Genomic DNA, 27,894 nt, shown 5'->3' with positions numbered 1-27,894 from the left:
GCGTGCGTGTGTATGTATGTGTGTATGTGTGTGTATGTGTGTGTGCGTGTATGGTCGACGTCACTTCGCTACAGTCTGCGGAGAAGCCTGAGAGCAAGCGAGCAGTAGCTTACTTCCTCGATCGACGGAATCACAGACGAGAAACTGAAGGGAAGACAAGAACAAGAAAACTCACGAAACAAGAAATAATCCTCACGTTTGCAAGACGAGGTAAGTCAACGGAAAATGACTTTCGGTCAACTAAGAAAATATATTTTTGTAACTTTTTGGGGTTTTGTTGCGTTTTGCAAAGTACTTGGATAAGTTTTTCAGGGTTGATTATTGAACGCTTAAATAGCTTTTATACTTTTTACTAGTAGTTGCGCTTGCGCGAATAGCGTACTAGTATTTCGGGTACTAGCCTACAATTGTAATGTTATCTGTTGATTATGGCGGGCACATTCCAGATAAAAAAAATTGCACTGTAGCTTACAGTTTCATGACGTGCAAGAGACGAATGAATCCTTCAAGAGAACGTTGGCCTTGACGAATACTTCAAATGTTTCTAAACTGTAAACGCCGGGGTCTTTTTATGAACAGACTGTCATATAAATCCAGACTTTTCTCAATTATGAGACATCAGGAAACAATTATTTTCTATTTGTAGAAAAGAGTGATGATACTGTACATAATAGCCTACCTTGCTTCCAAAGCGCTCTGGGGTTTCTCAAGATCACTACACGTTGAATTGACGTCTGTGCCCGGTGGGAAGGCATTGATGGAGAACCGTTTTAAAGGCTTCCACTTATCATCACTGTTCAGTTAATTTCCCAATTACTTTACATTTCACGACCAATTCTGCATGTTTGTTGTCGGCTAATAACTGGGTTGAAAACAACAAAGGTACTTGACTGTGAAACTTTGGTCCCCAGGGCCCTTTTGTATGCAAGTTTGCCTGCTAAGGGAATCCCCTTTCATGTTGCATTGCATTGTGAGTCACCGCTGTGCCTAATCATAATGCCAACTGAATTTGGTGAACCACATCCACATCCAACTAACAGTGCAAAGATGAAGCAAGAAGCCATGATCTCTGCACACCCAGCTGTTGACCAACTTGAACTGATCAGATGATGATGTTGCAGACACTGATCTCATTCTTCTCAAAAGGAAGTGTGTGTGTGTGTGTGTGTGTGTGTGTGTGTGTGTGTGTGTGTGTGTGTGTGTGTGTGTGTGTGTTCTGGCACATGGAGTAAAGTGACCCTTTAATATCCTATTCTGTTGTGTCCCACTATAAAGACTGGACTGATCATTGTGCTGCATCCTCCATCACAGAGAGTGATCAGCTTTATCCATACGCTTCGCTTTCATTGCCTGGAGTGTAGCCCATTGTGTGAGTGTGCGTGCGTTTTTATTTGCGCTGCTCAACGATCAGAAGATCAAACCCCCACTGGAACATTGTTCAGCTCACTAGCTGCATGGCTTCGGCTGTGACTGCACTGGAGATGTTATGTCATAGAGTAACAGGCTGAATAGTGGTCACTTTGAATGGCCCCATTAGAGTTTGAGTTATGAGTCTGTGTAAGAAGGCTTGTAGTCATTACCGCTCGCTCTCCGTTCATCCATCTTTCCCTCTCTCCCTTCATCTCGGTCTCTCTGTTAGATCATAAGTATTTGTTCTCACCCGTTGGTTTGTTAACAGACTTCAACTTTATAGGATAAATTGCACTATAGATAGAAACAAAAAAAGTGGACAGGGACATATATATATTTTTTTATCAGGTCAGATGAACACTCCAAACAGCCTACCAGACCGCTCTGAGGCGTCCGCATGGTCCTAAAGCACACCCTTGCCTCGTTTTGTATCACATTTCAATGATAAACCTGGGGGGGGGAAAAAAATGCAATTTCAGAATGTGGGGGGGACATGTCCCAAGTGAAAGTTGCACCCCTGAATTGTACGGTACACTAGTGGCCCAGTAGCCTTGAGTTACGAAGGAGGAGATTAGAGTCCAGGTCCTCTACAGTCTACTACAGGTCATGTCTCCTGCAGGGTCTACTAGAAGTGGTCTGCTGTGAAAGAAATAACCATGAGTGCCATAGATAGTAGGGGCTTGTTCCAGGACTGCTGTCTCACTAGTGTGTGTGTGTGTCAGAGGGGTTGTATGTGCTTCTTTATGCTTACACGTGTGTGACGGGCTCTCAGCTATTATAAGTGTTTGTCTCTGTGTACGGTGTGTGTGCTTGTATGTCTACTAGCATGAGTCTACCGTTGTTGCGTTGTATGATCTCCACAGGGTGATGATGCAATGATGCTTCACTTCCCTGTCCTGATCTGTATTCTCTACATAAAAGTTTGGACCAACACACAGTTTCACACTCCACCCACACACGTGGGCACGCACGCACGCACGCACGCACGCACACTAATAGTGTTCGGTTTAAAGCTGGAATCCGCATTAGGTGAAACAGCGCCAATAGTAACTAACACGTTTCCAGTCTGCGCTAGTCATTAACTAAAAAGCTCTGCCACATTTTGCCAGGCTAAAGATGGCCAGTGTACTGTAGCACAGCTGTGTGATGTCATTGTCTGAGGTGCTGTCAGTCAGCTGTCTGTGAGTCAGGAGGGGATGATGTGTGAATCCACGACTGCATTGGGACAATATGCATACGTTTATTCAGCTGTCCTACTGTGAAACACAGTTGCTGTGATTCACTAGATTGTCATACTGTAAACAAACAAAGTGTTTGGCGAGGGAGGTGGACAGTGCACACAGGCGATGGGAGAGGAGGAAGAAAGAAAACGATATGGAAAGGAGTATGAGGTCACAGCCATAACCTCGTCTCCAGGCTCATTGCTACCACATACAGAGAGAGAGAGAACCGGCTGGTCGACAGGATTATAGTTCTGAGCGATTAACCGAAATCTCAGTTCTTTTTAGTTATTTAAACAACTAATTGACCAACCTATTTGAATTCCATTTCGTTGTTTTTTTTTAATGTGAGCTCAATGTGCCCACTGCGCTGCACTTTCTCTGGAGATAAATTAGATCATGCCAGAACTGTGCGATATAGTAGTGAGTTGTAGTTTCCAACAGGCCAATGTTTTACATAGTTCAGCGCAGAAAACATGATAATTAACTACAATGACCATTATCCATTTTGCGTCTACTTGTGCAGTCTGTGTTTATTTTACTCCTGCTACGTAAGAGACGGAAGAATGTGCGATCAGGAGGAAACATAGCAGAGCAGTTTACACACGCTCACCCATCACTCACATGCTACTAATGTACAGAGCAGTTTCTTGGTGAGGTGTCTCTACCTGAAAATACATGATCTAAGTGATTGCTAGTAGGTATTCAGCAGTCATAAAGTATGCTTTATTTACTTTGAAGAACTAATAAAATAGTGATTTTGTCAGACCGCTGGTGTATAGAGATGAGATGATGACTTGGAATGAAATAATAAAGTCAGCAAATAAAACAAATGTAATATATACAACAACTGAACTATTTTATTAAAATAAGTTAATGTGAATAAGTGACGGTTAATAAGTGATAAGCAGTAATGTTCAATCACTACCATCATGGGACTTTATTCATTGTTTTATTATGTGTTGTTACAGCATTCAACCCACATAATGCATAGAGCGTTTCATGTTTTAAAAAATGATCGGGCCTTCTGAGTGGCTCAGCAGTCTATGGCACTGCGTCACAGTGCTAGAGGTGTCACTACAGACCTGGGTTCGATCCCAGGCTGTATCATAACTGGCCGTGATTGGGAGTCCTATAGGGCGGTGCACAATTGGCCCAGTGTCGTCCAGGTTAGGGGAGGGTTTGGCTGGGGAAGGGGGGGGCTTTACTTGGCTCATCGTGCTCTAGTGACTCCTTGTGGCAGGCTGGGTGCCTGCAGGGTGACCCTGGTCGTCAGTTGAACGGTGTTTCCTTCCGATACATTGGTGCGGCTGGCACCAATCTCTGTGATTGCCTGGTAACACAGGCACGCACACACACACACACACACACACACACACACACACACTTTATTATTGATCAACACCCGGAATCATCACAGCTCAAAGCGTGAACACATCGACTCCTGCTTTAATACATGCTGAATGTCATTCCTCTGTCTGTCATTTTTCTGTGTCTTTTCTGTCCTCTCTTACTTTTTCGCTTTTTTCTTTCCTTGTTTTTGCCATCATTTCTTTGTCTCCTGACATATTTTTGACGTGTATGGGTGGGGGTGTAAAGCTGGGGAACAGAAATACAGGAATGTTGTTGAGGAGCCCTCTTTAGACTTTGGACTTGTTGAGTCTTGCTCCCTCCCAGGATGCAGGGAAATATCTTCACTACCAGAGCTACAGTACACTCAGAGAGAATCACAGAGATCACACACACATTCTTCAACACCTGCTACTATAATTTCACACCATACACACATTCTCACTGACAAAATTATAAATGAAGCTGTTCTTGACAGAAGTGCTTAAATGCCATGTTTTCTTTGTTCCTATTGTAGGCTATGTGTGTGTTGGTTTGGATAGGGTTATTTTAATGTGAGATTGAAACATCAGAGTTTAAGTTTAACCTTTGGTTTACAGTGTCAGTAAAGTTAAAGTCACATGTGGATGTGAGATATGTGAGAAGGGCGTTGTTTGTCATTAGTTGGTTTAGGCCTGTATCACAGAAAGAGTTTCTGTTTGTTTAGGTGACTCAGAATATCTTTATTTCTCATACACACCCATACTCTCACTCGCTAACTAGAGTCACTCACTCACACACTCACTCACACACATGAATATACTCACTCACATAAATAGTGGCTGGTTGCACCACGGGTGGCTGGTGGCACCTTAATTGGGGAGGACCGGCTCATAGTAATGGCTGGAATTGTCACGGGTGTCGTAGGGTTTAGACCAAAACGCAGCGGGAAAATGTATACTCATCTTCTTTTATTAAAGGACAAAGAAGGAAAACCAAAACAAACACGTATACAAAAACACGACGACAAAGCACAGGCCGGTAAAGCACAAAGCTATACACAGCAACCATCTCCCACAAAATCCCATGACAAACAAACTCCTGAATATAGGACCTTCAATCAGAGGCAACGATAGACAGCTGCCTCCAATTGAAGGTCCAACCCCAATTAACTAAACAAAGAACTACAATAGACTAGACAGAACATAGAAATACACTAACATAGAACATAGACTAACAAACCCCAGACCACATAAACCAAACACCCCTCTACCTAAATACATAGCCCGAACCACATAAAACAAACAACCCCTGCCACGTCCTGACCAAACTACAATAACAAATAACCCCTATTACTGGTCAGGACATGACAGGAATGGAATTAATGGAATGGTATCAAACACATAAGAGTACATACATAGTTTTACCTTCGCTAAGAAAACAAAATCTACTTAAGATTTTCCCATCCTAGATAAAGCAAATACATTTTATTTCCATAGTTGAGTTAAATGAACTGTTATTCACTATTAACCAGTTATAACTTGTTAACTGTTATAACATAGAACCATTATTGTAAAATGAATAGCTCTATGTGCTTGATACCATTCCATTGACTCCATTCCAGACATTATTATGTGCCGTCCTCCCCTCAGCAGCCTCCTGTAATATACACACATATGGATACGTACAGTACCAGTCAAAGGTTTGGACACACCTACTCATTCAGGGGTTGTTCTTTATTTATTATTATTTTCTACATAGTACAATAATAATGAAGACATCAAAACTTTGAAATTTCACATATGGAATCATGTAGTAACCAAAAAAGTGTTCAACAAATCAAAATATATTTAATATTTGAGATTCTTCAAAGTAGCCACCCTTTGCCTTGATGACAGCTTTGCACACTCTTGACATTCTTTCAACCAGCTTCACCTGCAATGCTTTTCCAACAGTCTTGAAGGAGTTCCCACATATCCTCAGCACTTGTTGGCTACTTTTCTTTCACTCTACGGTCCAACTCATCCCAAACCATCTCAATTGGGTTAAGGTCGGATGATTGTGTTGGCCAGGTCATCTGATGCAGCACTCCATCACTATCCTTCTTGGTCAAATAGCCCTTACACAGCCTGGAGGTGTGTTTTGGGTCATTGTCCTGTTGAAAAACAAATTACAGTCCCACTAAGCGCTAACCAGATGGAATGGTGTTTCGCTGTAGAATGCTCTGATAGCCATGCTGGTTAAGTGTGCCGTGAATTCTAAATAAATCACTGACAGTGTCACCAGCAAAGCACCCCCAACCATCACACCTTCTCCTCCATGCGTCATGGTGGGAACCACACATGTGGAGATCATCCGTTCACCTACTCTGCGTCTCACAAACACACGGTGGTTGTAACCAAAAATCTCACATTTGGACTCATCAGACCAAAGGACAGATTTCCACCGGTCTAATGTCCATACTCATGTTTCTTGGCCCAAGCAAGTCTCTTCTTATTATTGGTGTCCTTTAGTAGTGGTTTCTTTGCAGCAATTCGACCATGAAGGCCTGATTCATGCGGTCTCCTCTGAACAGTTGATGTTGAGATGTATCTGTTACTTGAACTCTGTGACGCATTTATTTGGGCTGCAATTTCTGAGGCTGGTACTCTAATGAACTTATCCTCTGCAGCAGAGGTAACTCTGGGTCTTCCTTTCCTGTGGTGGTCCTCATGAGAGCCAGTTTCACCATAGCGCTTGATGGTTTTTGCGACTGCACTTGAAGAAACTTTCAAAGTTCTTGAAATTTTCCGGATTTTCTGACCTTCATGTCTTAAAGTAATGATGGACTGTCATTTTCCTTTGCTTATTTGAGCTGTTCTTTCCATCATATGGACTTGGTCTTTTTATAACGACACAAGGCGAGACCCAGATGGAGACCCGGGAGGCAGATGGTTTGAGCTCTGATATTTATTATAATCCAAGGAGTAGGCAAAAGGCAGGTCGGGGACAGGCAGAGTTCATAACCAGGTCCAAAACTTTACAGGGCAGCAGGCAGGCTCGAGGTCAAGGGCAGGCAGAATGGTCAGGCAGGCGGGCTCAGAGTCAGGACAGGCAAGGTTCAGAACCAGGAGGACGAGAAAAACAGACTGGGAAAAAACAAGAGCTAGGAGAAAAAACGGTGGTTGACTTGACACACAAGAAAAACTGGCACAGACAGACATTAAACACAGGTATAAATACACAGGGAATAATGGAGAAGATGGGCGACACCTGGAGGGGTCGGTTGAAACAGATCAGATCACTTTTACCAAACAGGGCTATCATCTGTATACCACCCCTACCTTGTCAAAACACAACTGATTAGCTCAAACGCATTAAGAAGGAAAGAAATTCCCCAAATTAACTTTTATCAAAGCACCCCACATGAAACTGGTTGAGAGAATGTAGTGAGTGTGCAAAGCTGTCATCAAGGCAAAGGGTGGCTACTTTGAAGAATCTCAAATATAAAATATATTTTGATTTGTTTAACACTTTTTTGGTTACTACATGATTCCATAAGTGTTATTTCATAGTTTTGATATCTTCTACAATGTAGAAAATTGTAAAATAAAGAAAAACACTCAAATGAGTAGGTGTGTCCAAACTTTTGACTCATACTGTATCACAGAGGGGTACTTTAAGCTTCGCTTATACTTTATTAAGAATGAAACAATGAATGAAACAATTATCCACATTAGTAGCATGTGACTGATGCTGGTGGATGTGTGTGTATGCATGCGCGTGCCTACGTGCGTGGTCATGTGTGCATACCCCTCATAACAGATGGTGATGTTACTGAATCACGGCTGTCATGTACGTATGAACAGGAGGTTGAGTGACGGACATGTCACTACAAATATGTTGCCGTGGTTACATTCTGCTTGGCCATGTCTTTGAACAGGTGGCCCAGTGACACATCACCATGGCGTCCTTCTTGCGGATCGCCTTCAACTCCTACGACCTCGGTGTGCTGTCTCCGCTGGCCCCTTCTGATCCCCCCTTCTGTGCCATCAAGATGAAGGAGGCCCTCACCACCGGTGATAATCTGGCTATTACTGTACATATTACTGTGTTATAGTAGGACTATTTTAGTCCCATTGTCCCATAGAATCACATTGTAACCTGTAACCAGTGTGGTACAGATATGCAAATGTTTTGATTGTTACACAAGAGTATGAAAAATCAGTCTCTATCTGACTTCTATTTTTAACCTCTATCTAACCTGTCTCTCTCCTTCCCCCTCTTTCCCTCTCTCCCTCCTCTCCAGAGCGTGGTAAGACCCTGGTTCAGAGGAAGCCCACCATGTTCCCAGCCTGGAAGGCCAGCTTCGACGCCCACATCTACGAGGGGCGTGTCCTGCAGGTGCTGCTGATGAAGACTGCCGAGGAGCCATTGGCCGAGGTCACAGTGGGCGTGTCCGTCCTTGCCGAGCGCTGCAAAAAGGGCAACGGCCGTGCTGAATTTTGGGTAAGAGGGCTGCAGTCTGATTCTCTAGCGTCTTGGCTGAATTATGTGTCTAATTTACAGATGATTGTTTGTTCAGGTGGACCTGCAGCCCTCAGGGAAGGTGATGATGGCAGTGCAGTTCTTCTTGGAGGGAGCAACTGATACAGGTGAGAGTCAGGAGGACAAAGCCCACCTCTCTTCTTCTCATCCTCCACTTTTCCCTTCCTACCTGGCCTGTTTTGGATGTATCTTTTATGTGTCATGTTTGTCACACTGAAGCCTTCTGTCTGTTCCCTTGGTTCTCATCTGTTCACTGCACTTGCTTCTTGAATACAGACAGAGCAGACTGCACAGCACACACATTCTTGCAGACATGTACAGGTCTGGTATATGAATCCCGGTTTTCTAAACATAGTTCTCTATACTTGGCTTTCCTATATAAGGTTTTGCCTGTTTTCTCATACCAACAGTGGACCAAGCACTCCAAATGTTGTCCCTACTTTTCCTAACGCTACATTAATGTTTCTAAACTGTAGCGCTCCACTGACGCTTCTCTCCCTGTCACCCATAGAGGGCAAGCTGCCCATGAAGGAGGAGGAAGGGGGGCCCACCATAAACCGCAGGCGAGGAGCCATCAAACAGGCCAAGATCCACGAGGTCAAATGTCATGAGTTCATCGCCACCTTCTTCAGACAGCCCACCTTCTGCTCCGTCTGCAGAGAGTTTGTCTGGTCAGTTATTCAGTCTGTCCAGCCATCTGGCTCTTTACTCCTAGCTCTATTATCTGTTAGCTTTATGCTAACAGAAGTGATTCAATATTTACAAGTTTTATTATCAGTTCCATTCATCTAATTTAAGTGGCAGCGTCTTGGTCGGTCTACTTTATGCTGAGAGACTGAGTGGGGAGATAAGATTAGACAATGTCTTAGTAATCTCCTCCTATCTATCTAAATTTAGACCTAGAGTTGGTGGCTCAGGAAGCGGGTCAGAAATGCTGCATTGTGTGGAAATACCAGCACAACATTTAGCAGTGTATTTGCAAAATCAGCACAGCTTCCACTGCTAGTCATTTATTTTCCAGTGCTGTAGTGTGTTGTGTTCTACTAGAATAGCTGGTGTCTGTAGAGATGGTGACAGAGTCTCTGTTTGCTGCTGTATAAACAGTGCTCACCTGTCAGCTACGGTCACAACCACAATTATTGGCAACCTTGATAAAGATTAGCAAAAAATACTGTACACTCTTAGAAAAAAGGGTTCCAAAAGAGTTCTTGTCTCCATGGGAGAACCCTTTTTTTGTTCCAAGTAGAACCGTTTTGGGTTTCATGTGGAACCCGATGTGGAAAGGGTTCTATGTGGATACCAAAAGGGCACTTCAAAGGGTTCACCCTTTTACAGTAGGTTGTAGACAGCACCTTTTTTTCTAAGAGGTAATAAAATAAACAGTATACAAATACTGAGCTATATTGTATGCTCAAAAGAATACTAATACAACAGCTCTGAGAAAAAGATAGGTATCCAAATTATTGGCAGCCCTGTTTTCAATACATTGTGCACCCTCCCCTGGCAAAAATAACGGCACTGAGCCTTTTTCTGTAATGTTTTATGAGATTGAAGAATACATTGGGAGGGATCTTAGACCATATCCTTCGGTCTGCGCTTATGGACTGCCCAACAAGGGCCCCATGACCAGTGGAAGCAAAACAGCTTCATTTGGAAGAAAAACAGCCTCGCGTGGAAGCAAAACAGCCCCATAACATCAATATACCATATTTTACAGTAGGCATGAGGTTATTTTCTGCATATGCATCCTTCTTTCAAGGCCAAACCCACCACTGCTGTGTGTGGCCAAATAGATCTATTTGTGTCTCATCTGACCACAACACCCGGTTCTAATCCAAGTGCCAATGCCATTTACCAAACTCTAGGCATTTACACTTGTTGGTTGCTCTCAATAAAGGCTTTTCTATGGCAACCCTTCCAAATAGTCTATTGGCATGGAGGTGGCGTCTAATTCTAGATTTGGAGACTTGGCAACCCCAGGATGCGACCAAGTTCTGTAATTCTCCAACTGTGGCCGTTGGTCTTTTCTTTGCCTCCCAAACCATCTTCCTCACTGTGCGTGGGGACAAGATACATGTGGGTTCTCTTCCAGGCAAGTTTACCACTGTTCCAGTGGTTTTAAACTTCTTCATTGTTGCCCTAATATTGGTAAGTGGTATATTTGTTTTTTTTCCAGTCGTTTTTTGGTACACATTGCCTGATTTATGAAAGTCAAAAAGCATTTGTCTCTTTTCATTAGCGAGTTCTTTGCCTCTCCCCCATGGTGATGGATGACAAACGGACCAACGTTTTTTAACCCCAGTGAAACAGGAAGCCCTGAAAGGCCACAATACAGTTCCTTAAGCAGAAATGAACTTTAAACAAAGATGAATGTTAATGCAGATTCAATTCTGTTACATTTTATTCATAAGAATCGTTAGGGGTGCCAATAATTCTGCCAAGTATCTTTTTTAGATTTTCTTTTATGACAAAAAAAAAGGTTTTCTCTGAGCAATTGTATTAGTATGAAATAATATAATTTCCCCATATGTTTTGCATACAAAATAGCTCAGTATTTATGTTCTTTATTTTATACAGTCTTTGCTCGTCTTTATCAAGGGTGCCAATCATTTTGGTCGTGACTGTACAGTATGTACTCCGTTCTCACTTAATCTCCTTTCATCATCTGCACAGCACCTAATCATTAGGTGATCATCATCTGCACAGCACCTAATCATTAGGTGATCATCATCTGCACAGCACCTAATCATTAGGTGATCATCATCTGCACAGCACCTAATCATTAGGTGATCATTATCTTCACTGGCCCTCCATAATCTCTCACTCCTATACCTTTGTATTCTACAGGGGCCTCAACAAGCAAGGCTACAAGTGCAGACGTAAGTGTACAATAACATGGACAACCTACTGCTATACAAACCAATGCACACAACATCATAGATACACATTATAAACACTGTAGTTATGAACACTCCCACAATGCAGAGCAGACTATACAGCACTACCAGTGACTTTCATATCTGCCTGTATGAACGGTGCTCACCTGCCATCAATGTACTCCATATCCCTTCTCTCCCAGAATGCAATGCAGCCATCCACAAGAAATGCATCGACAAGATCATTGGCAGGTGTACGGGCACGGCCGCCAACAGCCGGGACACTGTGGTACGTCGGGACTACTTATTCATTCATTAATTAGGACATTTATTCATTTCCTTATTTACTTGTCCTGTGTCAGTCCAACGTGGAGTTTTCTAACCTCTCCCTGCAACCGTGAGTGTGAGTGTCATTCCAGTTGATCTAATCTGTTTAGTTAGGCTACTACATGTTATACACTGATTATACAAAACATTAACTACACCTGCGCTTTCCATGACATAGACTGACCAGGTGAAAGCTATGATCCCTTATTGATGTCACTTGGTAAATCTATTTCAGTGTAGATGAAAGGGAGAAGACAGGTTAAAGATGGATTCTTAAGCCTTGAGACAGTTGAGACATTGATTGTGTATGTGTGCCATTCAGAGAGTGAATGGGAAAAACAAAGAAATGTAAGTGCCTTTGAACGGGGTATGGTAGTAATCAAATTTCAATCAATCAAATGTATTTATAAAGCCCTTTCTACGTCAGCCGATGTCACAATGTGCTGTACAGAAACCCAGCCTAAAACCCCAAACAGCAAGCAATGCAGGTGTAGAAGCACGGTGGCTAGGAAAAACTCCCTAGAAAGGCCAGAACCTAGGAAGAAACCTAGAGAGGAACCAGGCTCTGAGGGGTGGCCAGTCCTCTTCTGGCTGTGCCGGGTGGAGATTATAACAGAAGATGGCCAAGATGTTCATATGTTCATATGTTCATAGATGACCAGCAGGATCAGATAATAATAATCACAGTGGTTGTAGAGGGTGCAACAGGTCAGCACCTCAGGAGTAAATGTCAGTTGGCTTTTCATAGCCGATCATTCAAAGTTAGCGACAGCAGGTGCGGTAGAGAGAGAGAGTCCAAAACAGCAGGTCCGGGACAAGGTAGCACGTCCGGTGAACAGGTCAGGGTTCCATAGCCGCAGGCAGAACAGTTGAAACTGGAGTAGCAGCATGACCAGGTGGACTGGGGACAGCAAGGAGTCATCAGACTAGGGAGTCCTGAGGCATGGTCCTAGGGCTCAGGTCCTCCGAGAAAAGAAAGAGAGAAAAAGAGAGAAAGAAAAAGAGAGAGAGAATTAGAGGAAGCATACTTAAATTCACACAGGACACATAAGACATGAGAAATACTCAAGATATAACAGACTGACCCTAGCCCCCCGACACATACACTATTGCAGCATAAATACTGGAGGCTGAGACAGGAGGGGTCGGTGCCAGGCTCACAGGTTTGTGTCAAGAACTGCAACGCGGCTGGGGTTTTCATGCTCAACATTTTCCTGTGTGTATCAAGAATGGTCCACCACCCAAAGGAAATCCAGCCAACATCCCTTTGGAATGCTTTCGACATCTTGAAGGTGTACAGAGGGCAAAAGGGGGGATGCAACTCAATATTAGGGCGGTGTTCCTAATGTTTGGTATACTCAGTGTATATGACTATGGCCAGTTACTGTGTCTGTAAAAGACTCACGTATGGCCTTGTGTCAATTGAGAAGTCAGTAGTTCTCAATGATCTCCTCATGGACCCCCAGCCGTTCCAGAGCTAGCACACCTGATTCAATTTGTTTTTAAACACAATAATAAAACCTATGGATTTTTTACAATATGATATGGCTATAACACCAAAATAAATTGTAAAAACTCCCTGGTTCTACAAAGAATCTTTGAGATTGAGAAAGGTTCTTTGTAGAACCATTCTCCATAAAAAAGGGTTCTATATAGCCCCAAAAAGGGTTGTAACCATAGCGGGGTTTCCCAATCTCGGTCCTGGGCCCCCCGCTTGGTCCACTTTTAGTTTTTTGCCCTCGCATTACACAGCTGATTCAAATAATCAAAGCTTGAGGATTAGTTAATTATTTGAATCAGCTGTGTAGTGCACAGGCAAAAACAAAAATGTGCACCAAGGGGGGCCCAGGAACGAGTTTAGGAAACCCTGCTTTATAGAACGTTAGGAAAGGGTTCTTTATAGCACCATACAGATTATATTTAGAACCTTAACCATGGTACTTTATAGAACCTTCAACAAAAGGTTCCATATAGCACCAAAAAGTGTTCCGGTATGGTTACAGCCTAATAACCCTTATTTGGAACTATAAACCATTTGTTTTTAGTGTGTAGCTGTGATGCTGTCGAAGTGTCATAGGGTCAGAGTCCAAACTAGCAGGCATCAATCAGACCTGCAACCAATCAGATGAGGTCCCCTCACATTCCAGTCAATATTAATCAATAGAGTGGACAATAGAGCACAGATAACTGAGCTTAGTTACATTCAAAAGTGAGGGATTCTGCATTCACTCACACCTGAGGAGTGGTGAGAAGGGGCATGTTCTGAGTGAGAGAGGGGCTTAAATAAGGCCATCTGTAGACTAGAGATAGAACAGGAGAGGAGACCAAGAGGAAGTGTGTCTGTCAGTCTGTGGCCTTCTAAGGAACCCCACTGACACTACTACAGGAAGCATCACACCACGGGATGCAAAACAAAAGGAGAGGGGGAGAGAGCATGGAAGGAGAGAGAGAGACAGAGAGAGAGAGAGGAAGAGAAATGGGGATGATGAGACAGGTGCGCAGGGCCATAAGGTACCCTCCCAGGCGGGTGTTTTGCCCCCAACTGGTACCGATGGATCTGGGTGTTGATGAATTCTGTGTGTGTCCATCACAGTTCCAGAAGGAGCGTTTTAAGATTGACATGCCACACCGCTTCAAGAACCACAACTACATGAGTCCTACCTTCTGTGACCACTGTGGCAGTCTGCTGTGGGGCCTGGTCAAACAGGGCCTCAAGTGTGAAGGTAGGGAGCTGTGTTTGTGCTGTGTCTGTTGTGTTTGTGTTGTCATTGTATTTACCTATACGGTATACTGTAACTCTTTCTATTCTCTTGTAGATTGTGCCATGAATGTGCATCATAAGTGTCAGGATAAAGTGGCCAACCTTTGTGGAATCAACCAGAAACTACTAGCTGAAGCACTTACTCAAGTCAGCCAGGTAAGTGTGAGAGTTTGTTGTGTGTATGTGCAAGCGTGCAGGCATATATGTATGTGTGAAAGAGTGCAGGCGTGTGTTCTGTGTGTCCCGTGTGTGTGGACGTGCGTTCTTGCAAGCGATTGCAGCCAAAGCAGTCATCTCGCTGTGATGTTCTCAGATGGATTTAGAGCTCTCAACATGTAAAAATACAAAATCATTTTGTGGAATTGAACAAGACTGCTTTCTCTTGGTTACAGACAGCCAAAATCAATGTGTGCTTAAAGCTGCATCGAGTCAGCAGGCATTTGAATGGCGTCTCTGCGTCGCTCAGAGGATGCTGGACAGGAAATGCTCTGTCGTCAGTTATATGAAATGGTGCCAATTTTCTACTGTCACTAAGTATGATCATATTTATTATACAGTTATAAGACAGGTGAAATATTATAGTAAGTCATTTAGAATTAGATTGTTAGTATATTTAGAAAGAATTTCAATCATTTCAATCATTTCAAGCCCTAGTCCCCTACTTTTGTTCAATAGGAAAAGAATCGTACATGATTTTTCATATTTTCATATTTTTATCATATTTGTACTGTGTACTTGAGCTTGTGTCCTCAAAAGTGACTACACATCACCGATGTATCCATTTTTTTTACCAGAAAGGTGATATTTGAATCTTTCTGAAAGTATAAGAATTGTTTGTATTTATTATCAATCTCCATTAGCTGCTGCCAAGGCAGTAGCTACTCTTCCTGGGGTCCAGCAACATTGGGGCAGTTATACATTTTAAAAACATTACAATACATTCATAACAGATTGCTCAACATATTAAGTGTGTGCCCTCAGGCCTCTACTCTACTACCACTTATCTATAACACAAAATATATGTGTATGTGTGTGTATAGTGCGTATGTTATCATGTGTGTATGCATGTGTCTGTGCCTATGTTTGAGTTGCTTCACAGTCCCCTCTGTTTCATAAGGTGTATTTTTATCTGTTTTTTAAAATCAGATTTTACTGCTTGCATGAGTTACTTGATGTGGAATAGAGTTCCATGTAGTCATGGCTCTATGTAGTACTGTGGACCTCCCATAGTCTGTTCTGGACTTGGGGACTGTGAAGAGACCTCTGGTGGCATGTCTTGTGGGGTATGCATGGGAGTCCGAGGTGTGTGCTAGTAGTTTAAACAGACAGCTCGGTGCATTCAACATGTCAATACCTCTCACAAATAGTAATGAAGTCATTGTCACGTCCTGACCAATATAAGTTGTTATTTTCTATGGTAGAGTGGTCAGGGCGTGACAGGGGGTGTTTTTGTGTTTGTTCTGTTTTCTATTTCTATGTTGTAGTTCTAGTTTGTCTATTTCTAGGTTGGGGTTTATTGGGTTGACCTTCAATTGGAGGCAGCTAGTCCTCGTTGCCTCTAATTGGAGGTCATATTTAGTAGGGGTGTTTCTCATTGTTGTTTGTGGGTTATTATCCTTTGTGAGTGTGTATGTTCCTCCTGCGTCACAGTCTGTTGTTTTTGTTAGTTAAAGTGTTTATGTATTGCATTACATTTCACGGTTATAATAAACATATGGAATGAAAACGCTGCATCTTGGTCCGCTCCTTATAACAACCGTGACAGAATAACCCACCAAAGAAGGACCAAGCATTTGGACGGAGAAGGACCCTGGAGTCAGGCTGGGGAGTATCGCCGACAGAAGGAGGAACTTGAGGCAGCGAAGGCAGAGCGACGATACTACGAGGCGTTATATGCACCGAAAGGCAAGTGTGAGAGGCAGCCCCCAAAAACATTTTTAGGGGGGCACACGAGGAGGTTTGCTAAGTCAGGATGGAGACCTGAGCCAACTCCCCGTGCTTACCGTGGGAGCGGGTGACGAGGAAAGCACTGAGCTATGCAGAAATGCTCAATGTATCGCCCATACGCATTCAAAGCCCGGTGTGCTCGGTGCAAGCTCCTCAGTGTTGCCATGCTAGAGTTGGCACTCAGCCAGGAAGGAGTGTGCCTGCTCAGCGCATCTGGCCACCAGTGCGTCTCCTCGGCCCAGTTTATCCTGCGCCTGCTCTACGCAGGGCAGCCCTCATTCCCCAGCACAGCCCAGTTCGCCCTGTGCCAGCGCTCCGCCCGTGCCGGGCTACAGTGACCATCCAGCCAGGACGGGTTGTGCAGGCCGTGCGCTCCAGACCTCCAGTGCGTTTCTAAGACCCAGTGTACCCTGTGCCTGCTCCGCGTACTCTTCCTCCAGTGAGCCACCATAGCCCAGTACGTCCTGTTCCTGCTCCCCGCACTAGCCTGAAGGTGCATGTTACTAGCCTGGCGCCTCCCATGCCAGTCCCACGTAGCAGACCTCCAGTGCGCATCCATAACCTGGTACAGCCAGTGCCTGCTGTGAGCACTCGGCCCTTAGTGCGTCTCCCCAGTCCGGTGAGACCGATTCCTGCTCCTCGCACTCTTTCTCCAGTGCGCAGCCATAACCTGGTACAGCCAGTGCCTGCTGTGAGCACTCGGCCCTTAGTGCGTCTCCCCAGTCCGGTGAGACCGATTCCTGCTCCTCGCACTCTTTCTCCAGTGCGCCTCTATAGCCCGGAGCCTCCAGCGACTCTCCTCAGCCCGGATCCTCCAGCGACGCTCCTCAGCCCTGAGCCTTCAGTGGCGGTCTGCAGCCCAGAGCTTTCAGTGGCGGTCTGCAGCCCAGAGTCTTCAGCGGCGGTTTGCAGCCCAGAGTCTTCAGCGGCGGCTTTTAGCCCAGAGTATTCAGCGGCGGTTGGCGGTCCGAAGCCTCCGGCGATGATCCATGGTCTGGTTCCTCCGGACATACAGAAGCGGGGGGATCAGCGGGCGGTGAGGGTACTACGCCCGGAACCAGAGCCGCCGCCATAGACATTATTCACCCAACCTACCCTCCCTTTGTGTTTTTTTATTTTTTATTTTATTTATTTTTGGGGTGGGGGGTTGTTGTTTATTTTTTTGTTTTTTTTGTAGGTGCATTCGGAGTCTGCACCTTTGGGGGGGGGGGGGTACTGTCACGTCCTGACCAATATAAGTTATTTTCTATGGTAGAGTGGTCAGGGCGTGAGCGGGGTGTTTTTGTGTTCTATGTTTTCTATTTCTATGCTGTAGTTCTAGTTTGTCTATTTCTAGGTTGGGGCTTATTGGGTTGACCTTCAATTGGAGGCAGCTGGTCCTCGTTGCCTCTAATTGGAGGTCATATTTAGTAGGGGTGTTTCTCATTGTTGTTTGTGGGTTATTATCCTTTGTGAGTGTGTATGTTCCTCCTGCGTCACGGTTTGTTGTTTTTGTTAGTTAAAGTGTTTATGTATTGCATTACGTTTCACGGTTATAATAAATATGTGGAACGAACACGCTGCATCTTGGTCCGCTCCTTATAACAACCGTGACAGTCATTCTCTCCTCCACTTTGAGCCAGGAGAGATTGACATGCATATTATTAATGTTAGCTCTCTGTGTACATCCAAAGGCCAGCCATGCTGCCCTGTTCTGAGCCAATTGCAGTTTACATAAGTCACTCTTTGTGGCACCTGACCACACAACTGAACAGTAGTCCAGGTGTGACAAAACTAGGGCCTGTAGGACCTGCCTTGCTGATAGTGCTGTTAAGAAGGCAGAGCAGCGCTTTATTATGGACAGACTTATCCCCATCTTAGCTACTGTTGTATCAATATGTTTTGACCATGACGGTTTACAAATCAGGGTTACTCCAAGCAGTTTAGACACCTCAACTTGCTCAATTTCCACATTATTCATTACAAGATTTAGTTGAGGTTTAGGGATTAGTGAATGATTTGTCCCAAATACAATGCCTTTAGTTAGTACAGATTGAAAAAAAGTAACGGGCCTAGACAGCTGCCCTGGGGAATTCCTGATTTGCCTGGATTATGTTGAAGAAGCTTCCATTAAAGAACACCCTCTGCGTTCAGTTAGACAGGTAACTCTTTATCCACAATATAGCAGGGGGTGGAAAGCCATAACATATACGTTATGGCTTCCTTAAAGGGGTCCCACCCTGGGGTCCCACCCCACCCTGGGGTCCCACCCCACCCTGGGGTCCCACCTTAAAGGGGTCCCACCCCGGCACAAGGTGCCGTTTCGAAATTGGTTAGCACATCAGTTTCTCTTGTCATGTTAGTCATTTCATACCATAAGAGAGCTATTACTTGTCAGAAATGTCCAGATCAAGTTTGGTACAGCAAATTGGCCAGTGTTACCTAGTGTTGATTTTTCAGTGTAACATTTCTAGTGTTGATTCAGGAGTTGTTGTCTAGTGAACGGGTGGGGTGTTGGGGTTGAGATTTGGGTTAGTGGGGTTGGGGTTGGTGGTGATGGCCCTTGCCCTGCCGGTGTAGGAAGCGGCCCCTTTTCTAGCACAGGTTGCAGCGGCGTGTAGACATACAGTCTGAGGTGGGATGGATGTCTTTACAGATCTTACAGATGATGGCTGTGCAGGTTGCGGCCAAATGGCCCAGTTGGCCGCAGTTCCTGCATAGTTTGGGCATGCCGTAGTAGTGGACAGAGCACCTGTTGTTCCCAAGAATGATGGTTCTGGGGAGGTGTTGGACTCCGCCCACTCCATTTGATCCGGTCTTAACTGGACCAGCCATTTTCGTGTCCCAGTCCAGACATTGTTACCTTTCCTTCATCCATAAGCCCTTCAGCTGTCGGGTGGACTGTGAACTGGGGAGTCAGGTCGGGCCGCGGTCAAGCCACTGTTACCTTTCCTTCTTCCCCAGTCCTTCCGGGTTGTCGAGTGGTCATGGACTAGGGGAACAGCACCAGCCGCAGTAAAGCCACTGTTCGAAAGAAAATCAAATACAAGAGAGATAGATAGAAAAAGATGGTAGAGAGAGGGATACAACCCCAGGACATCCGCACCACACAGGGTTGGGCGTAATAAAGAGAAACCAGAGCTGTAAATGGTTACATTTTAGGTCCATTTATTTGGTTATTTCAAAATTCATTACATGTTAAAATTTCAAATCAAATTCCAAATAATAAACAATTCAAACAACAATCTGAGGAGCAAGCAGCCATGGAAGGACCTCGAGACCCAGAGGTCAATTGTGTCACTCCCCTGTGGTCCGCTCGCTCCTGGTGAAGGTCTGGTGTTTGGTGTCTCCTCGTCTGGTGGTGGGACTGGCCAATTGGTTCTGGATTGGTTCTGGGACTGGTGCTGGATCTGCAGAGGGGAGGAATGACAACCTGAGGAGCAAGCAGGCACACAAGGTAGCCCTAGATCCAGGGGTCAGTGATGGCATTCCCCTGTTGTCCGATCGCTCTGGGTGAAGGTCGGATGTTTAGCCCCCCCTCCTCCCTCTTGTGGTGGTGGCTGGTTCCTGGTTGTGGGCTGGTGCCGGTTCTGTGAGAGTGATAGTGGGAGGTAGGGGTAGAGAGAAATGGAGAGAGGGAGAGAAAAGAAAGGGGGGGTTGGGAGTAGAGAATGTGTCCATTGGCCTTGGCTGGTTTGGAAAGTTTACCGACAAATTTGCTGTTTCCATCAGACTTCACTCGCATAGAAAAGTTGGATGGAAACGTGGTTAGTGTTGATTTAAGACTGAAGAATTTGCTGTGTGGATATGTCAGTGGTGATGCTTCTCCATCTCATCACCCTTTTGTAAACGTATTCTCTCTCCCTCTATCGCCTGTATGTCTTTCAGAAATCCTCCTCTCGGCGCTCAGACCCAACCCTACTTGACCCAGATATAGGGGTCTATGAGGAAGTCATTAGGAACTCCATTGGTGGTCTGGATGGTCAGTGTGTGTCTGATTTTATAAACATATTTTATGATGATGTGTGTTGTTATATTCGCTGAAATCAAGTTGGTGTAAATGGTTTGAAGACAAGTATGTTTTTATATATACCCTTACAGAAAAAACACTATTTAACATGTGAAAACATGTTTTGGGAGCACTTCCCATGCAATCATGTTTTCACATGTGCAGTTTGAAGTTATCACGTTGCTTTAAATGTTGTCGCATTATCACAATATCTTCACATAAGATCCCGTGTTTTTGGAACACTTCACATGATCACTTGTGAAATTCGTGTGGTTTTTCCGTAAGGGTAATGTTAATTATAATAATTCTGATGATAATGACGTTTGGGATGATGACTTTATAATGACCTGTGTGGGTTCCCCAGACGGCCCCTCCTATGCCAGGCTGTGGGAGGGCTCAAGCCCTCACCCCCCATCTCGCCTCACCCACTTGACACGCATCAACGTAGACAACTTTGTCTTTCACAAGGTCCTGGGCAAGGGCAGCTTTGGCAAGGTAAGCCTGGTACAGCAGACAGTCAGGGTCCTGGAGCAGCACAGTTCACATACTGAACACCAGTAGACACAACAAGCTTTATGGGAGGATATTACCACCAATATAATATTTAAATCAGGTTCACCCCTCTTCTTTTGTTTTCTCTTGTCTTCTTCTCTTCTTTCCTTTATTCTGTTCTTATCCTCTCATTTTATTCCCCCTACTGTCCCCCACCCTTCTCTCCCCAGGTCCTGCTGGCAGAGTTGAAAGGTCAGGGGGAGTGGTTTGCGGTGAAGGCTCTGAAGAAAGACGTAGTGCTGATGGATGATGATGTGGAGTGTACCATGGTGGAGAAGAGAGTCCTGGCCTTGGCCTGGGACAACCCCTTCCTCACACACCTCTACTCCACCTTTCAGTCCAAGGTACAGACTGTAACCCTACACACACTCCTTGATCCCCTTACTGTGTGTCATTCTGGTTATTTCAGCAACATATAGCATTGTGATGTGCTGAAGAGAAGCAAAAACACACCAGAAAGATTAGCCGTTGTTTTTTTATGATTAGCATTAGCAAAAGATAAGTGTCTACAAAAGCTGTCTCCAATAAGAAGTGATATAAACGCATAACAAACTCGCTTTCATAGCTTATTACACTACTACTGTACTAGGTACTATACATGATGTGTTATGATGGCTGATGTTGACCGTGTTATCCACAGGAACACTTGTTCTTTGTCATGGAGTATCTGAATGGAGGAGACCTGATGTTCCATATTCAGGAGAAGGGACGCTTTGACCTCTACAGAGCAACGTGAGTTTCACCTGTCAGAAAGACTGATAGGATATAGATTCAGATAGTTTGAGTGAGGTCAAACACAGAGGAGGTACAGAGTCTCGTGGCTGTTGAGCCCTTCTGAGTGTGTATCTGAAACTGGATGTTAAACTAGCTGGTGCTCAGTTTGGGATTATGAAGATGTTCAGTCCTCGGGAGCATGTATAGCCTCTGTGCTCAGGACAGGTGAGATGAGAGGAGACATTCACTTCGACACGGTTGCCAACGATACCTGATCCAGCATGGGCTAGACAGTTTCAGAGAGAGAGAGAGAGAGAGAGATATTCACCCTCTCGCTGTATTAATCATTAACCAATTGTGCTTGTGTATGTTTGCACACCACACAAGCTGGTAGCGCAGAATGGAGTCTTGGTTTGGTTTCTTGGACAGATTGGTAAACTGCTGAGTTTCCAATGAGTTTCACTATCTCAGAACATAATGAACCTGTTTATCTATTCACTGACTGACCCTAACCTTTTAACCCATTGGCACAGACACAGTGGGCCACGACCAAAACACACTTAACACACAACAGTAAATGCACACTGTTTCTTACTGAGTTGCCTCTTCACCATTTGGCATGTATTGTGCAGTTCCCTCAGACACACTGTGTGTGTGCGCACGCGTGCGTGCGTGCGTGTGTGTGTGCATGTGCGTGTGTGTCTACATGCATATGTGTGTGCCCACATGAAAAACTGCTGCCTACATTGAGACTCAATCACTGGCCACTTTAATAAATGGATCACTAGTCACTTTATACAATGCACTCTAAATAATGCCACTTTAATAATGTTTACATATCTTACATGACTCATGTCACATGTAAACTCAGCAAAAAAAGAAACGTCCTCTCACTGTCAACTGCGTTTATTTTCAGCAAACTTAACATGTGTAAATATTTGTATGAACATAACAAGATTCAACAACTGAGACATAAACTGAACAAGTTCCACAGACATGTGACTAACAGAAATTGAATAATGTGTCCCTGAACAAAGGGGGGGTCAAAATCAAAAGTAACAGTCAGTATCTGGTGTATCCAGCTACATTAAGTACTGCAGTGCATCTCCTCCTCATGGACTGCACCAGAGTTGCCCCCGTTCTTGCTGTGAGATGTTACCCCACTCTTCCACCAAGGCACCTGCAAGTTCCAGGACATTTCTGGGGGGAATGGCCCTAGCCCTCACTCTCCGATCCAACAGGTCCCAGACGTGCTCAATGAAATTGAGATCCGGGCTCGTCGCTGGCCATGGCAGAACACTGACATTCCTGTCTTGCAGGAAGTCACACACAGAACGAGCAGTATGGCTGGTGGCATTGTCATGCTGGAGGCTCATGTCAGGATGAGCCTGCAGGAAGGGTACCACATGAGGGAGGAGGATGTCTTCCCTGTAACGCACAGTGTTGATATTGCCTGCAATGACAACAAGCTCAGTCCGATGATGCTGTGACACACCGCCCCAGACCATGACGGACCCTCCACCTCCATAATCAATCCCGCTCCTGAGTACAGGCCTCGGTGTAACGCTCATTCCTTCGACGATAAACGCAAATCCGATCATCCCCCCTGGTGAGACAAAACCGCGACTCGTCAGTGAAGAGCACTTTTTGCCAGTCCTGTCTTGTCCAGTGACGGTGAGTTTATGCGCATAGGCGATGGAGCGATTGTGCGTTCCTGGTGTAACTCGGGCAGTTGTTGTTGCCATCCTGTACCTGTCCCGCAGGTGTGATGTCCGGATGTACCGATCCTGTGCAGGTGTTGTTACATGTGGTCTGCCACTGCGAGGAAGATCAGCTGTCCGTCCTGTCTCCCTGTAGCGCTGTCTTAGGCTTCTCACAGTACGGACATTACAATTTATTGCTCTGGCCACATCTGCAGTCCTCATGCCTCCTTGCAGCATGCCTAAGGCACGTTCACGCAGATGAGCAGTGATCCTGGGAATCTTTCTTTTGGTGTTTTTCAGAGTCAGTAGAAAGGTTTCTTTATTGTCCTAAGTTTTCATACCTGTGACCTTAATTGCTGTCACGTCCTGACCAGTAATAGGGGTTATTTGTTATTATAGTTTGGTCAGGACGTGGCAGGGGGTGTTTGTTTCATGTGGTTTGGGCTATGTATTTAGGTAGAGGGGTGTTTGGTTTATGTGGTTCGGGGTTTGTTAGTCTATGTTTTATGTTAGTATATTTTCTATGTTCTATCTAGTCTTTTGTATTTCTATGTGTAGTTAATTGGGTTTGGACCTTCAATTGGAGGCAGCTGGTTATTGTTGCCTCTGATTGAGGGTCCTATAATTAGGAGTTTGTTTTTCATGGGTTTTTGTGGGAGATTGTGCTTGTTTAGCTGTGTGCCTGACAAGACTGTCCAGTTTGTTTGTGTTTTGTATACGTTTATTGTGTTTTCCCTCTTCACCTAGTAAAAAAGAAGATGAGTATATATTTTCCCGCTGCGTCTTGGTCTTTACCCTACGACAACCGTGACAATTGCCTACCGTCTGTAAGCTGTCTGTGTCTTAACGACCGTTCCACAGGTGCATGTTCATTAATTGTTTATGGTTCATTGAACAAGCATGGGAAACAGTGTTTAAACCCTTTACAATGAAGATCTGTGAGGTTATTTGGATTTTTACGAATTATCTTTGAAAGACAGGGTACTGAAAAAGAGACGTTTCTTTTTTTGCTGAGTTTAAATACTGTATTTTATACCATCTACTGCACCTTGCCTATGCCGCTTGGCCATCGCTCATCCATATACTTACATGTACATATTCTCATTCACCCCTTTAGATTTGTGTGTATTAGGTAGTTGTTGGGGAATCGCTACAGTCGCATTAATATCTGCTAACCATGTGTATGTGACAAATACAATTTGATTTGATTTGATTTAGCATACTATGGTATAAATACTATAGTATTCACTGTTGTTTTTTTAAAGACTTTATTGTAGTATTCACTGTATTTTTTTGTGGATATTAAAAACAATCGTTTAAAAATCTAGTTGCAGTAGAGTATTCTGGGAAATCTGATAATGATGAGCATGGTTTTGATGGGAATGTTTTACTCTCCACAGAGTAAAACTGACACAATCACAATCTCACACTCAACACTAGTTATTAACACCAACACTGTTTTTTTATTACACCACTAGTGTTAATTTCACTCTTAGAGTTCATTTAACTCCTGAATCAACACTAGAATGTTACACTGAAAAATCAACACTAAGTAACACTGGCCAATTTGCTGTGTACTTGTTAGTGATTGTGAGTGCTGAGTGAGAGTCAAGGGAGAAACCTGTCTGCACAAAATCCACTTCCTGTCAATCAATCAGTCTCTTAATCCTAATCTCTCCATCCATATCAAGGCCCAATCAGTTCCCCCACCCTAGAGGTGAAAAGAAAAGCAGGTCAGAGATAGGCCAATCCTTTAGCTGTGGCTAGGCTGGGGCCACTGGGCCAAGAGCATCTCTCAGGTTTCATTCATCCTTACAGTATGAAGCCATTGTTCAGCTGTCTCCTCTGTGTACCACTCTATACAAATGGCATCTTCAGTAATGCAGCTAGCTACACACTGGACTGGAGTCCTCAGGGACAGACATCATTGTTCAGGGGCCAACTCAATAGGGAGATGGATAGATAGAGTAGTACTCTGCTGCCAGCTAGCTGGACCTCTAGACTGTGTAGTGATGTTTATCTTTCTTTTTCCTCCCTCCCTCCTTTCTTCTCTCCCTCCCTCCAGGTTCTACTCTGCTGAGATCATCTGTGGCCTTCAGTTTCTGCACTCCAAAGGGATCATTTACAGGTAAGTCACAAATACCACCATCGGGCACTCTAATGTACACTCACTAACCTTCACTCACTCAATCACATTACCATACAGATAAAAGAAAATGGCCAGAGCCCCTCCACCAAGGATTGATATAGTGATAGTATCACATTGTGGGACAGTGAGTATGTGATTATTAGCTGTCATAACTCTAGTCACCCTCTCACCCTTTCCCATCCACATCTTCCTTCCCATCCTATCTTTCCTCCTACTCTCCCTTACTTGTTTTGTCTCTCTGCCCTCAGAGACCTGAAGTTGGACAATGTGATGTTGGATCATAGTGGTCACGTAAAGATAGCAGACTTTGGCATGTGTAAGGAGAACGTGTTTGGGGAGAACCAGGCTACAACTTTCTGTGGGACGCCTGACTACATCGCTCCAGAGGTATGGAACACAGACATATACATGGCTGCATCATCTCGAACGACACCCTATTCCTTATTTAGTACCCTGCTTTTGACCGGAGCCAGAGTAGTGCACTTAATAGGGAATAGGGTATTATTTGAAAAACAATCACTGTGAGGGTCTCACTATGATGATGTCACTCACCTTGTCTTCCTGTCACTTTTAGATCCTGCTGGGTCAGAAGTACTCCTTCTCTGTGGACTGGTGGTCGTTTGGAGTGCTGCTGTACGAGATGCTGATTGGCCAGTCCCCCTTCCATGGTGATGATGAGGACGAGCTGTTTGAGTCTATCCGTACAGACACGCCCCACTACCCTCGCTGGATCACCAAGGAAGCCAAGGACCTGATGGAGAGGGTCTGTATGCCCCCCCCACCCCCCATACATTGTCCCAATTCTGTCTCTGAGTCTGTTTCTCTCCTTCTTCATGTGTTTTTATCCCTTTCTCATTGTGTTTCTCTCCTCCGCCCCTGTAGCTGTTTGAGAGAGACTCCACTCGCAGGCTAGGCATCGTGGGAAACATCCGTGTTCACCCCTTCTTCAAAACCATCAGCTGGCCCGCCCTCGAGAAAAGGGAGGTGGAACCCCCCTTCAGACCCAAAGTGGTACGGTCTAGACATGAGGTTTTATAGTGATGATATAGGACAGTTGTAATAGGCCTACCATAATATAACATATTTGGGGTAGTTTCAAAGGGGAGAAGAGGCTGTCACTGACAGCCATTCGTGTATCAAGTCAAAGATCTAAAGTAATTCAACTACTGAATGCTCTGTAGAAATCAGGCATGTGCTGTTTATTATTTGATTCATCACTTACTATCTCCATCTATCATGTATTCTCTCTTCTGATTGGCATATCTCTTCTGCCAATCACAGAAAGCCCCAAATGACTGCAGCAACTTTGACAGGGAGTTCCTCAGTGAGAAGCCCCGCCTCTCCCATGGTGACAAGAACTTCATGGATTCCATGGACCAATCAGCTTTCGCCGGCTTCTCCTTCATCAACCCAGAGATGGAGCACCTCTTGGAAAAGTGAGGGGAGGGGCCTCTCACCAATCCCCATGCTCTTAGTTCTCAGTGACATCACTGGGGTCATAGGGGAAAGGTGAAGCCAGGATTACATTACTACTGTTTTAGGGTCACTTTGTCAAGGTGTCCTCATTCATGTGATCAAACCTTCAACTTGAGTGAGCTGTTCTACGTTCAGTATTTGTGACTGTAATAGAAACACAAGTTTCCTCTTCGGGTACTTACTTAGTGAAATGATAAGAGTTAAACTTATACAGGAATTGGCCTCTGGTGTACAGATCGGTGTTATTGTTTTTGTGTGCATGCTAGAGTGTCCAGGTGTACTGGAGGCCTTATATTTTAATGGTCAGACTTGTATTGGAGTTGGAGTGTGTGTGTGTGTGTGTGTGTGTGTGTGTGTGTGTGTGTGTGTGTGTGTGTGTGTGTGTGTGTGTGTGTGTGTGTGTGTGTGTGTGTGTGTGTGTGAATGTGTGTGAATGTAAATGCAGGGGGTTTGTGTGAATGTGCTGTTTGCATGCATAAAGACCTCATACCAACACCAACCACCTCTCAATCTCAACAACCTCTGAATGTGTGTCACGTACTCTTGAAAGATTAACTGAATCAAAGTTCAGTTTGTCACTGCATGGGGAGCCCTTGCATCTACTAGCCAAGTACGAGGGAGTTGTGGTCATTTGGACTGTTTGCCATAACAAGACCAAGTTCAGACTGAGCAACTACAGGTATCCCTGCCATTTCATGTAGCTTCATCTGGGACAGGGACAGATGTGGTGTAAGTGAATAAGTGCTTATTGTGTATGATGCTATATGAATGTCTTTATTTGAGTGGTACTTAGCCAGATTCTGTATATAGATCTATATGTATATTGTTGTTACGTATATTATTGGTGCGCTAAGGATGAGCTTTTTTTACTGTCTCCATTTTACATCTTAATAAAAAATCATCAACTCCCAGTGT

General features: G+C 44.4%; 1 protein-coding gene across 1 annotated transcript; it reads left to right on the top strand.

Annotated features, from left to right (window-relative positions):
• Positions 1-27,886, top strand: prkcda (protein kinase C, delta a). Its single transcript, XM_014132799.3, has 18 exons — positions 1-210; positions 7,882-8,017; positions 8,248-8,447; positions 8,524-8,593; positions 8,998-9,157; positions 11,334-11,365; positions 11,566-11,651; positions 14,283-14,412; positions 14,506-14,606; positions 20,265-20,358; positions 20,750-20,880; positions 21,108-21,281; positions 21,578-21,669; positions 25,420-25,482; positions 25,752-25,890; positions 26,078-26,266; positions 26,386-26,514; positions 26,785-27,886. Exons 2-18 carry the CDS (start codon positions 7,903-7,905, stop codon positions 26,941-26,943), a joined length of 2,064 nt encoding a protein of 687 aa, XP_013988274.1. The 5' UTR covers positions 1-210; positions 7,882-7,902; the 3' UTR covers positions 26,944-27,886.
• Positions 27,887-27,894: the final 8 nt, after the last annotated feature.

The sequence above is a fragment of the Salmo salar genome, chromosome 12 (assembly GCF_965601325.2).
Source record: "Salmo salar chromosome 12, fSalSal1, whole genome shotgun sequence".
Lineage (NCBI taxonomy): Eukaryota > Metazoa > Chordata > Actinopteri > Salmoniformes > Salmonidae > Salmo > Salmo salar.
This window is presented reverse-complemented; position numbering and strand designations above follow the sequence as displayed.